This window comes from Calonectris borealis, chromosome 1 (assembly GCF_964195595.1).
Source record: "Calonectris borealis chromosome 1, bCalBor7.hap1.2, whole genome shotgun sequence".
NCBI lineage: Eukaryota > Metazoa > Chordata > Aves > Procellariiformes > Procellariidae > Calonectris > Calonectris borealis.
This window is the reverse complement of record NC_134312.1, coordinates 72,584,356-72,596,469: the sequence shown is the minus strand read 5'-3', so window position 1 is coordinate 72,596,469 and position 12,114 is coordinate 72,584,356. Positions and strand designations below refer to the sequence as shown.

Below are 12,114 nucleotides of genomic sequence, written 5' to 3'. Positions count from 1 at the left end.
TTATTTTGAAACACAGTGGTTTTTTTCTCATACATCGCTATTAAATGCAGAGGTTAGATACATCTGATGTTTTCTGCTAGCAAAAAGGAGAGGATGACATTTCTGCCAACCATAATTTTTAGAGGAAAAAAAATCTTGATGTGGAACCAGTTTTTATGCAGACTTTTGTGGGGGAGGACACGTGGTGGAATCGCTGTACCTATGTCATCTTTTCTATAATTTCCAAGTATCAGCAAAGAAACGCTATGCTAATCTCCTATTGCAATTTAAAAGTGAGGTGTTTTCTTTTTATTTTTTTCCCCTCAAGACATTAAACTGTTCCCAAGACCAAAAATTTCTGCTTAGGTTCCTTCTCAAGGTTATGGAAAAAAACTGGATCACCTCCTCCCTCCCACCTCAAAACTGCTACACAGTGTTCTACCACATACTAAAGGAGTTCCCCAAACAGGAAAGTGAATGAAAATTCAACTCCATTTCCCACAATTATCAAGTCAAAAAAGGGTGTTAAAATTTCAGGTTTCAGCCAGCGCTCAAGAGTTTACAAATAAATGTAAGGACTACCTTGCAAATATTGCTAAACGCAGGCATTAATATATGCAGCATGCCTTAATAGTACCACCCACACCCTTACATAGCACTTCATATCAATCTTTCTCAAGGTGCTTTACAGCAGAGAAGCACTTGCCATTTTACAGATGGAAAATCTGTGGTGCAGAGGGAGAATGGCATCTTTAAGGACATTCATCAGAGAGGTGGCAAAGTCAAGACTTGGCACAGTGTTCAATTCACACTATCATAGTGCTTTCCACTATAGATCTTAATTAAAAAACAACAAACTCCAAAATCACAGAATTGTTTTTCTATGCAATCTCTATGCTGTATCCCCTTGTTACTGTGGTTATACACAGCAGAGCCAAGCATTTATATTTGACATTCTTTGTGATGGTGTAGAGGCTGAACGTACTGACATTCAAATAGACTTCTGGGCTCTCCTTTAACTTTGCGCATCAAATCAGTCAACTCAGCGTGAGTGAGAGATGTCTTTCCACAGCAAAGGATCCAAATGGGAAAGAATTATCAGAAACTAACAGATAAATAAATCCATACTTATATTTGGCTCTATATTTATATCTGGCTCTCAAAGACACATTCAACAAGACTTGCAGGGTATTTTGAGGACGGGAGAGGGAGAAGACAAAAGAGAATGAGCATTGAACATATGTGTTTCAGCACATACTGAATGCAATTTATAGGTTTCTACAACAAAACAGGAATAATATGTACAGAACAGTAACACAGGAAAAGTACTATTTTCTGCTGCTTTATTTAAGTAAATAATTCTAAAAGGGGCAGGGGGGGCATGTAATCAAGTGTCAGACAGACACGAAGACTGATTTAACAAAACCAGGCAGAGGCATTTGAAAAGAAAAAGCCATCTTTTCCAAATACAGTGACATCAGTAAACCCCCACTGTGGATGTCATTATGCTAACAAGTGCTTTTTTGGCAGCTTAGCTTATGCTCTTCAGGGAGACTAACTACACTAGGAGGAAAAAAACCCACTCTCTTCTTAGTACATGCTGCATCACTCAGAAGAAACTTTGGCACACACAGCTGACAGTGAAAGGATAGAAAAATGATGCTCTTAAACATGGGAGAGTAGAGAAATCAGCATTTAGGGTAAAAATGATAAATCAGAATGTTGGTGGACATTAGCATCTACAAACACAAGCAATCAGTACTCACAGATACAACTTAAGTGTGGTCTGCAGTGATACAAAGGAAAGAGTAAGATGTTTTGCTAATCCAGAGAGGTTGTTTGAGATCATATTTGGAGTCATAAGCTTAAATAGTTCCTTACTGACTAAAGTATTTCTGTTGAATTATTTTGATAAGTCTCTCAGTACATTATTAAACTTGAATTTACTATCCAAGTAAAATTAAAACAAAAATGTTTAGAAAGGAGTAATTACAGTTAAGTCAATAGGACCAAATAATATTCGTCCTTCCCTGCAGTTATATGTCAGAAGGGAGTTTTTCTGCTTTGACTGCACATCAGTTCTGAAAGAAATGGTTGCATTTTTATTTTCTCAGCTCAGTATCTCATTTCTGTATTATGTGGCTAATTATATGTGTAAAGTAAGATTATTTTATGGAAAACCAGGCAAAACCCCCACAACTTAATCTTTTAAATATTCGTTTTATCTTTTTTCTCTCCAAGGAACTCATATCCTCAGAAAAATAAAGATACAGATTGTAGCTCTGAAATTATTTAAAGCTGAAACATTCAATTTAACAGATTGTTGGGTTTGGGTTCTCAGAGTATCATAAGCAGTGAAGTACCTTGACTTCTAGATTTTAAGAACTATACTGTAAAAACTCTGACTTATCATTGGGCAATTTATATTAACAACCACTTAAGAGTGGCTCAACATCAGCTTGCATAAATATTTAAGGAAGTAAGTTCTTAATAACTCTAGCTATTGTATCATAAGTATCTAGTCTGTTAGAAAACTGTATTCAGTACAATGCTAGAACCCCTCAAAAAAACAGAATTGAGAAACAAAGGCACCAGCTGAATTTGAACCAAAATCATTTATGCTTAGAGCTATGTGCATGAGAAACTTTAGGTTACTTAGAGATGAGGTAATACAATACTTAATACTTAACAGATTTTTACAGGGAAGAAACAGTATTTTTTCTGGATAAGATCTTATCCTGCTACATGGTTCATTTTAAGAACTGGTTTGATAGCCAAAAGATGGATTCTTTAGAAAACAGATGTCTGAAGGATTTTCTTCCTTATTATAGCTAACAGACATGAAAGTCTTTGAGACTTCACTGGTCTTGAAATGTATTTTCTCTCAAGTAATTATTTCAAGACTACTAACAAACTTTTCAGAGAGATCGCATCCACTTCTGTTTTGTTCTAGGGTTTCTTGGCTGAATTAAAACAAGAAGATGGTGTTGCATAAGTCGCTTTTCTTGTTGCTTTTTTGACACTTGTTTTGGCTGTTGGCAAGCCTGTTCTGCCTGTGATATCCAGGCAGAAAACTACTGATTTTGCTGCTGAGTGCTTTGCTACTTGTTTAGTGTGCTACACAGATTCACCAAGGAGTAGGATAAGCACCTGAAGCAAGGCAAGGCAGGTTGCAGGAGCACGTATAGCTGGATGAAAAGTGTTCGATAAGCCCAGCTGTATTGTGAATCCCTGCCGTTTGCCTATACACTGCCAAACACCTGAAATAGGCAGACATCACTGCTGGAACAGGCACTGCGGCTGAAGGAAGGGGGTAGGAGTGCATGGCCAAGCATCTCGGGAGGCTGGAACACCCTTCACGGCAGCAGGCTGCACATCCATCTCGTTAGGGCAGCCATGGCACTGCAGCCTAGGAAGGACGACTGGCCTGAAAAGCTGTGCCGGGCACCAGGGTGAGCTCACTACGAATCTTGCTAGGCTCTGAGGCAGCAAACATGACTGTACGGCTACATTAGTGAACTGCACAAGAAAGTGGATATTTACATTAGCATTTTGGATTGCTTCTTAAGTTGAAAGAAATGCCACAAGTAATAATGTAACAACTGTCTATATAATTAGGTGTACCAAAGATCTTCTATAGAGCATTGACTGTTACTGGAGAGAATACGAAGACGACACTTATTCAGGAGGCTCTGTCAGATGGAGATGTACTTTTTTCACATTAATTTTTTTCTACTACAAAGATGTCCTCTTCAAACGTTCAATGTTCACAGTATTGCAAACACCAAATGAAGGTCATTTCACCAGTTCAAAGAGATTCAGAATGGCCCACTGCAAGCCTACGAAGGGCTTATACAATCAATACATGATTTTTCTTTGAAGTTAAGTGGGTCTGATTTGGTTTAATCATTTCTCCATCTGTAAGCTACCACAGCTATCTGCAATACACTTACAATGCGAAACAAAACTGATTTTTCAGATTAAGTTTATTATTCACTAGGCTAAATGAGATATTTTATTTTGTCAAGGTAACACTATTCTGTTAAGTGCAATCTCTTAAAAGCTCTGAACGAAGACATTAAAAGGTGAAAATGCTAGTAAATATTGTTGTGGTTTAACCTGGCGGCCAGCCAAACACCACACAGCCGCTCGCTCACTCCCCCCCGCACAGTGGGATGGGGGAGAGAATAAAAAAAAAAAAGTGAAATTCGTGGATTGAGGCAATGACAGTTTAGTAGAACAGAAAAGGAAGGGGAAAATAGTAGTAATAATAATAATGATAATGATAATAATGGTAGAATATACAAAATGAGTGATGCACAATGCAATTGCTCACCACCCGCTGACAAATAACCAAGCAGTAATCACTACTTCCTGGACCACACCTCCTATTTATATACTGAGCATGACATCATATGGTATGGAATACCCTGCTGGCCAGTTGGGTCAGCTGTACTGGCTATGCTCCCTCCCAGCTTCTTGTGCACCTGGCAGAGCATGGGAAGCTGAAAAGTCCTTGACTATCGACTGCTTAGCAACAACTAAAAACATCAGTGTGTTATCAACATTCTTCTCACACTAAATCCAAAACACAGCACTAGGAAGAAATTTAACTCTATTCCAGTCGAAACCAGGACAAATATCTACTTGCTTATGCTCTATCTCACTCTGCTCATCCCTTCCCCATATTATCTATTGTTCCCAAACAAGAGGAGGGTTACAGGAGACAAAGAACATAACATCTTCATATATAATATGAAATAATACATAATCAGATCAAATTTCATTGTGGTAATTGGACCTACCACTCCTCCTTTTCTACAGGCTGAGATCTTCTATTTTCAGTAATTTTGGGAAAAACGAATATGACAGCTGAGAGTTTGAAGCACGTGTTATTTTTCCATAGTACAGAGAACAATGTATTTCTATGAAGCTATTTCACTATGCTGTCCAATGCAAAGAATGAAATACTTGATATATTATCTATACATTTAAAGGACATTAGAGACGAAAGCTAGGATTTCAATCTTTTGTTTAAGATTAGTCACTAAACGGTTGCACAGGTACAAATTTAGAAGTGTTCTGAGTTTACAGCTAGCCTTCTGAATATCCCATAGATTGGTGTAAGTAAAAGATCCACTATGTTTGACTGAGAAGCTCACAAAACCCCATAGGTGCAACTGTTTAATTTAGCCAGTGTTGTGAACTCACAGTTGTGAATTTGAGACTTATGACAAGCTTAAGCCAAAGACTACCACCAGTTGAGCTGCTATTGCTGTTCAGTCAAGAGGGCAGGGGATGTCAAACATGCCTGCACATAGTACTTGCCATTGCACTTCTTTTGATCCCGCTGGCTAAAGGAACTAGTCAGTTTTGTCCTCTAGCCCTTTACTGTCAAGGCATCTGTATTCAGAAAGGAACTTAGATTATTTTTACAACTTCAAAATTTTATCCAACATTGTTAAACTAGTAAGGGTTCTTCAATATAAGGAGAAATTACTCCAGCCAATTTACATTCTATTTTAAGGTATGCCCTTTCATTTAAATACATCAAACTAAACATGAGGAAGAAATACACTGTGCCACTGTTTTGAAAATCCATATTACCTTTTCACAGGCTCTGTCTGCACAAGTGCTGCATCTGTCATGGCTTTCATCCACAACTCCATTTCCTTCCCTGTATCTGTGCAGAAATAATAGGTCCTCATGTTTGGATGAGCTGCCTGATTGGAAATGACATGGTCATTGTAATAAAAATGTAAGATTCTGTAAAAGAAAAGAGGCAAATAATGTTACTGTATACTTGCTCTAATGTTTTCTATAATAAGATTTCTGCAAATAATATTATCAGAAAAAATATCGGAAGGAATACTTCAGTGTTTCTCTGTCACTGCATTCATATTTTCAAAATAATTGCCTATAATTTTCAATCGTAGCTGCTTCTTCATTAATACACTCAATAAAAAGCCCTTAAATTTCTTCAATCTATTAAAAACTATCTTGACTATCCATTAATGTACATTAATATGATTATTATAAAGAAAATTTTGGCATAGATTTTTGCAGTCTGAATGACACAGTAAGTTTTAATTTGTACTTACCATAGTAAATAAATGATGTGTTGCTTAGGAGGCCAGAAGAAAAGCCAAAAGGAGCTCATAAAACAAACAAAAAAAAAGTCAAGAGAAAATATTTAGTAGAGCGATTTATATAAGGATTAAAAAGATTAGCTGTGAAACACTCCTAACAATGATTCATGTAATACTGTGATTTAAGTGGTAATAAAACCTTATTTTTATTTATATGTAAGATACTTAATATCTAAATAACTAAAGAACTTTCATTATTGGGATAAGTCTAGCTGCGGATACAGTTTACAATTCTAAAACACCACACAGTATTTAAGATCCATGAACTAAAAATAAAAGACTACTAATAAGTAATATTAATCCATTTTCTTATCCTAGTAATTATGTCTGTATTTACATCAGGCTAAATACTTGAATCCTCTGCTACCGTGTTATGTAAAAATCAGTCTCAGAAGCTGTTTGTCAATCCTGTTTTGCAGAACACCTCAGTAAAATGAGTTCTGCTCACTAGGCTATTGTACTTTCAGATATAAAATTAAACTGAAAATTTGATTCCCTTACCTTAAAGGCATATTTGCGGTTAATATGGTCCTCGGGAGAAAGCACAGATATTTGAAAACTAGGTAGAAGTATGCTACCTAGTATTCCTTCTTCTTTCTCATCTGTGAATGAGTCTTTGGTTAGAGAAACAAAGCGTTTTGCCACACAGTACTTGTATTCAGACCCTTCAGTGAAACTCTGTACTTAACAAGACAAGACCAGTAGCAAGAAGTTTACTCCAGAGGAAAATGCATTAGAGAATCAGAAAACCAGACTGATTTGTTACATAGGTGACTGTATACAGCCCCAGAAGCGTGCAGTCCACAAAAGCAATTGTGCAGTCCCTCTCTGCCAATGCATGCCACATCACACAAGTGTGCGCCCCCAAAAACCTGCTAAGCACTGTGAAATCCAGGCCATTTGAATATGGCCACCTTCAACTTTTTCCCAAGATGGACAAGCATAAAAAGCCCTCCTGAGAGTGCCAGCTCTCTAAGTTAAAGTACATGAGCTACCTTATGGAAAATGCCACAGATAGCTTCACCTAGAGTTTTTCTGGGGATCAGTGCTTACCTGTATACAATTCAAAGCTGAAAAGTAGATGGAAGTCAAGCCTCTAGTTCAGAGACAAGAACAATACCTGCTATCTATTGCCTGCTCAGTAAAAATTGCAAATACCCAGGAGAGCAGAAGTATTTTAAAATACTGTTTATGATTGTTGGTCTTTAAGAAAATTTGCACATTCCTCTTCTGATATCGGGCATTATTAAGTTATGAGATTGTTATCATTCCCATGAACAGTTTACACTCAATTATATTCTTTTTGTAAGAATGCATATGTTTCAGATCATTTGTAAAAAACAAACAAAAATTCCCCAAACCAAACACTCTTTTTCAAGAGCATTGTTTTTTTGTAAAATTTTAGAACAATACATTACAATAATAAATTGACATTTTAATTGGAAGGAACAACCAGCTCTTAAATCCGGTTATACTTTAATAAAGGAATAATCGGACGCAATTCACAAAGTCAATCTTAATTGTATTTCAGATACAGAACTTCTGTTCACAACCAGTATCTTAGGAGACTGTCCCCCATAACACTTCTCTTAGTTGAAGATACTGCCCACAACGAATGACTATGTATCTATGAAATTAAGATGTAAACATAGATGTTCCAAGGCTTCAAGCACGGAAAATTTATACTTACAATACAATTAAAATACATGTAAACAGCACAAAAGGACTCTCTCTCATACTCAGATTTAAAAATCTTTTCCCAGTTCTCGTTTAATCACTAAATTCTGAAAAGCCACAACTTTCATTTAAGTTATTCATATGGGGAAAGCTCTGCCCAGCCATATCAGCATTACATAACATGTTAGATATCAGCATTACATAACATGTTAGATGTAAAAATTATGCTTTTTTGGATAGTTATTTAATTGGAGGACTGAGCAGAAAATTATTCCGATTAAAAGGTGGAAAAGACATGAAGGGAGTAGATTTACTTTCAGGTACTCAACTGCATTCATAAGGATGCCTGAAACCACCCCATCTCCCCCTCTCAAATATTTCCTCCTTGCTAGCCACACACACAAAATTCTGCTTTTTTTCCCCCCTGTCCCAGAATGCACAGCAAATGTTGGGGTTTACTTTATTTGGACTGCTGTTTGGGGTAAAAATTCCCTTCTTCTGCTAGACTATACTCTGACTTATGACTAAGTCACACCCACTAGTGCCATATAAAAGCATTAAGCATTTTTGTTCCACTGAACAGCTGCATGTCTGGAGGACTTTGGTCTTTGTTGAAGACATACTGCTACATTCCATTTCCAGATTTTAAAAATCTGTTTCCCATCAGACTAGTTTTATCTACACATTACACTGCCCCATACCCTTCTTTACTTGTATGCTGTGTATGAATAATACAAGAGAAAAAGAGCAGATCATCTGTCCAGCTCTAAGATCTTTTATTTGTTGCAAGAATAATCTTCCAATATGAAGGCAGGCAGTCTTTTATCCCTCCATGAAACAGAAAAAGAGTACGCTCTAAGCTCTGAAGAAATACAATGAAATAATTTTTCTTTTCATCTATAAATAAGATTTAAGCATCAGCTGCTATCATTGTAACACAATTGTAAAAGTTCAGTAAGATTTACTAACGAAACCAAGAAAAAAAAACCAAAAAACCCCCAACAACCACAGTCACGTAACCAGAAGCACTGTTTGCGATGTGGGAGTAAGTGCATGGCTCCCCGCTTTCAATTTTTTCAATATCTGAGACAGAATTAACAAAAACATAAAAGCCCAGGGTTTAGAGTGCAATTCTTTATATTTTAGTAGCCATTTCTAATACCTTTAAGACCATTACTATACATGTTTAATTACAGTTTATCAGCTTTAACTGCTTTCTAGTAAGTGAACGATAGCTAAAAGCTAAGTTTATCCTGTAAACAATTTAGACTGTTCTGCTTGTATTTCAGCTTATTAGGCACACTAACATGTAGAAATGAAAAAGTAAGATTATAGAGCTGCTTGGATTTATTTTATTTGTTGCTGGTTTTGCTTATTGCTTTTTTGTTTTATTTTGAGATACTTCATATGCAGTGCTTTAAGTCAATCTAATCTGTTCTTATGGCAGCTACAAAGCAGCACTTTCTTTAGAACCTTTGGAAGAGAGAGCCTGAAGACTTATTTAGAATAAGAAAACCCTATAAGAAAGCACAGAGTATACAATGACCACTTAACTAAATACAGTGTAGTTGTATCAGAATCAATGCCTCCATGACTGAAATTATAGACTAATTTTGACTCAGCAGTGGTTTATCCAACTACATATACTTCTTGGGGTAAAGAAACAAAGCCTAATGATTATACTTCAATAATTCAGAATTTGTTAACTAAAACAGTTACATAGACAAAGCTTTTGCATCCCGATTTGTCTTGATTAGAATAGAACCATGCTACCCTTTAACAGAACAGCATTTTAAATTCATCAGTCACTGCTTTCAGCATCACCAGCATCAACACCACTTCTACCAATTCTAAAGTCTTATCCCTAAGCTGAAATCCTTTCTTACACTTCACAAGGCTGCAGATGGCCTTAACTGTTAACTTTCCTCTATTTTGCCATGCTTTACAATCTCCTTTGCTCTTAGCCTCCTTTAAACTATTATGGTTGTACACCTTATTTCAGGATTGAATATGTTTCCATATGCACGAATCCCATTTGTTTATCCCCTCAGGAAGACTACAGTTAATAATCTGTAATGGTGAAGGAATCAGTTTTCTAACATACATATCTCCAGACTAGAATTATAAGCAGCTAATTTTTCCCATGTAAAATAAGTCTCATGTAGCTACATAGGAGCACTAACAGATTTCTTTATTCCAAATACAGCAGAGACTTCTACTCATTTGAAATTGGACAACATTTGTTTCACTTTATAAGCATTCATGAACACTGATTAGAGTCCCAAAAGGCATATATATCCTCTTTATCATTCCGAGGGCAGAGTTTCAGCTCCCCTGCACTATCCCTTTCCTATCCCCGTTTCAGTTACTTCATCTGCATGAAAAATCAGATTTAACCTGGCATATTTAGTTCCTAACAACAGAAGCAGTCAGAAAACTACAATCCAGAATTTAATAAAAGAGGTGGCTGTGAATGTGTTTGCCCTTTGAGCATACCTGACAGGCAGGAAGCAATTATGTGAAACTGGTAATTAAGAAAGAAGGGGGGGGAAGAGGGGGGATGTAGCAGGCCTGGATACTGACAGCTATACAACTATTTTACCCATTAAATTAAGTAGCAGCTTCATTTTTCTTACATTTAAGTGGTGTGTCAAAATTTATCTGCTTCCAGTAAAATTAGCAAACGAAGCTTTCCTGAGTGGAACTTACCTCTGTAATAGAAGAGACACAGATCTGAGAGCACAAACCACCGTTTCTTCCACAACTTCATTCCAGTACTATCCTGTATTAATCAAAGTGATCAGGTAAGAACTTTAACAGGTAAGACTGTTAATAGTAATAGTTCGTAAAGTAAACTGTGTACTACATAACTGTGGTGGTGTGCTAGTAGTTCATTTTCTTGGCTAAGATATTTTAAGTATCTTTGACTTCTCATCACAGACTTGACACTGCAAACAAATATCATAACCCAGGAAGCCTGAAGTTAACATGATTCAAGAATCAATGAAATGAGAGCCCATTATTTTAGCACGCTAGAGACTACAATCTACAGTTAACTGAAAAAACGTATAGTTTTTTTTAAAAAGGAAAAGAGAAAGGTAATACTTGGGGTACATCCTCCTTTGTTTTCTGAAGAAACTCTCTGCTGAACTTCATCTTCTACTACTACTCATATATCTAGAGCAAATTTCTTTCCCAAATAAAGTTTATTCCTAAAGCAATTTCATTTTCTTTTATGCTTATAACCAATTTACACCGCACAACTCAGAATGAAAGACTGCCACCACTACTGCAGTGTAAGTAAGCCAGAGCATTGCAGCGCACACATCCTAGTAGAATCAGATTTAATAAATATGTTAATCTGTTCCAAGAAGAAAGGTATGTGTGAATTATCAATATTCTTGTAGTAAATAGGTTTTGTGACAACTAAGAAGAGGGATTCTATAATGAAAAACTGTGGGGTGGGATGGGTTTCATTTTCGGGTTGGTTTGGGGTTTTTTTGAGAAAAGTCAGCATAATCTTTAGCCTCATATTTCAAGCTCTGCTCTTTTTTGGGTGGGGGAAATGAGCTGAAGGAGGGAGAAGAAAGGGTAAAGCAAGCATTAGCTGGAAAATATTATTCAGAAAAAGTTAAAAAATCTTTTGCCACAAACATTTTCATAAACAGAATAACTAAAGACTTTATAGCAGCTTCCTTCTGAGGACCTCAAAGTGGTTTAACAAACACTAATGAAGCCTGGAAGCACTGTCCATAGCAGTCAGCTCCTATTTCACAGTTGGAACGGCAGACACGAGGAGGGGAGACTGCCTTCATCACCTCACTGGCAAGGTCACTGGCTCAGTAGCAGATTAGGATGCCAGACCCCTGGCCCAAAGGACACTGGCCATAAAAATCAACTGTACAATGTGAAAATACCCAAACTTCTTCAGTGTAAAGGATTATCACAAACCCTCAGACAGACTTTCTGAAGAGGCTGTTATGCAATGTCACATTTATCCCATCACTCAAAACCACCAATGGGTTTCTACACAGCCACATGTAAAATTCTGCCAGCAATGAGACACACTAGGAATGATCTTTCGGCCTTCTTCAGACATAGCAGAGAGGCACACAAAACGATTGTGTGGTTCTCATATTTTACATTCTTTCCTACTTTAAAGTACATCCTTTTTGTATCAGTGGATTTACTAATTATTGTTCCCTCTTGATTGCTATTACGTCATAATATGGTAACAGTATGTTCACAGTAAACACCTTCCAAAAAAAGAGTTGACTCTGGACTTTAAAATGGGTAGAAAAATGACAGA

At 36.6% G+C, this 12,114-nt stretch overlaps 1 protein-coding gene across 1 annotated transcript in view; it reads right to left on the bottom strand.

The window, feature by feature from the left end:
* PLEKHA5 (pleckstrin homology domain containing A5) overlaps positions 1-12,114 on the bottom strand; it is a 171,666-nt gene that overhangs the window by 47,325 nt on the left and 112,227 nt on the right. The window contains exons 7-9 of the mRNA XM_075160173.1: positions 10,515-10,587; positions 6,630-6,730; positions 5,587-5,702 (exon numbers count right to left, since the gene is read on the bottom strand). Of these exons, the coding sequence (XP_075016274.1) occupies positions 5,587-5,702; positions 6,630-6,730; positions 10,515-10,587 (290 nt within the window). The remainder of the gene's footprint in view (positions 1-5,586; positions 5,703-6,629; positions 6,731-10,514; positions 10,588-12,114) is intronic.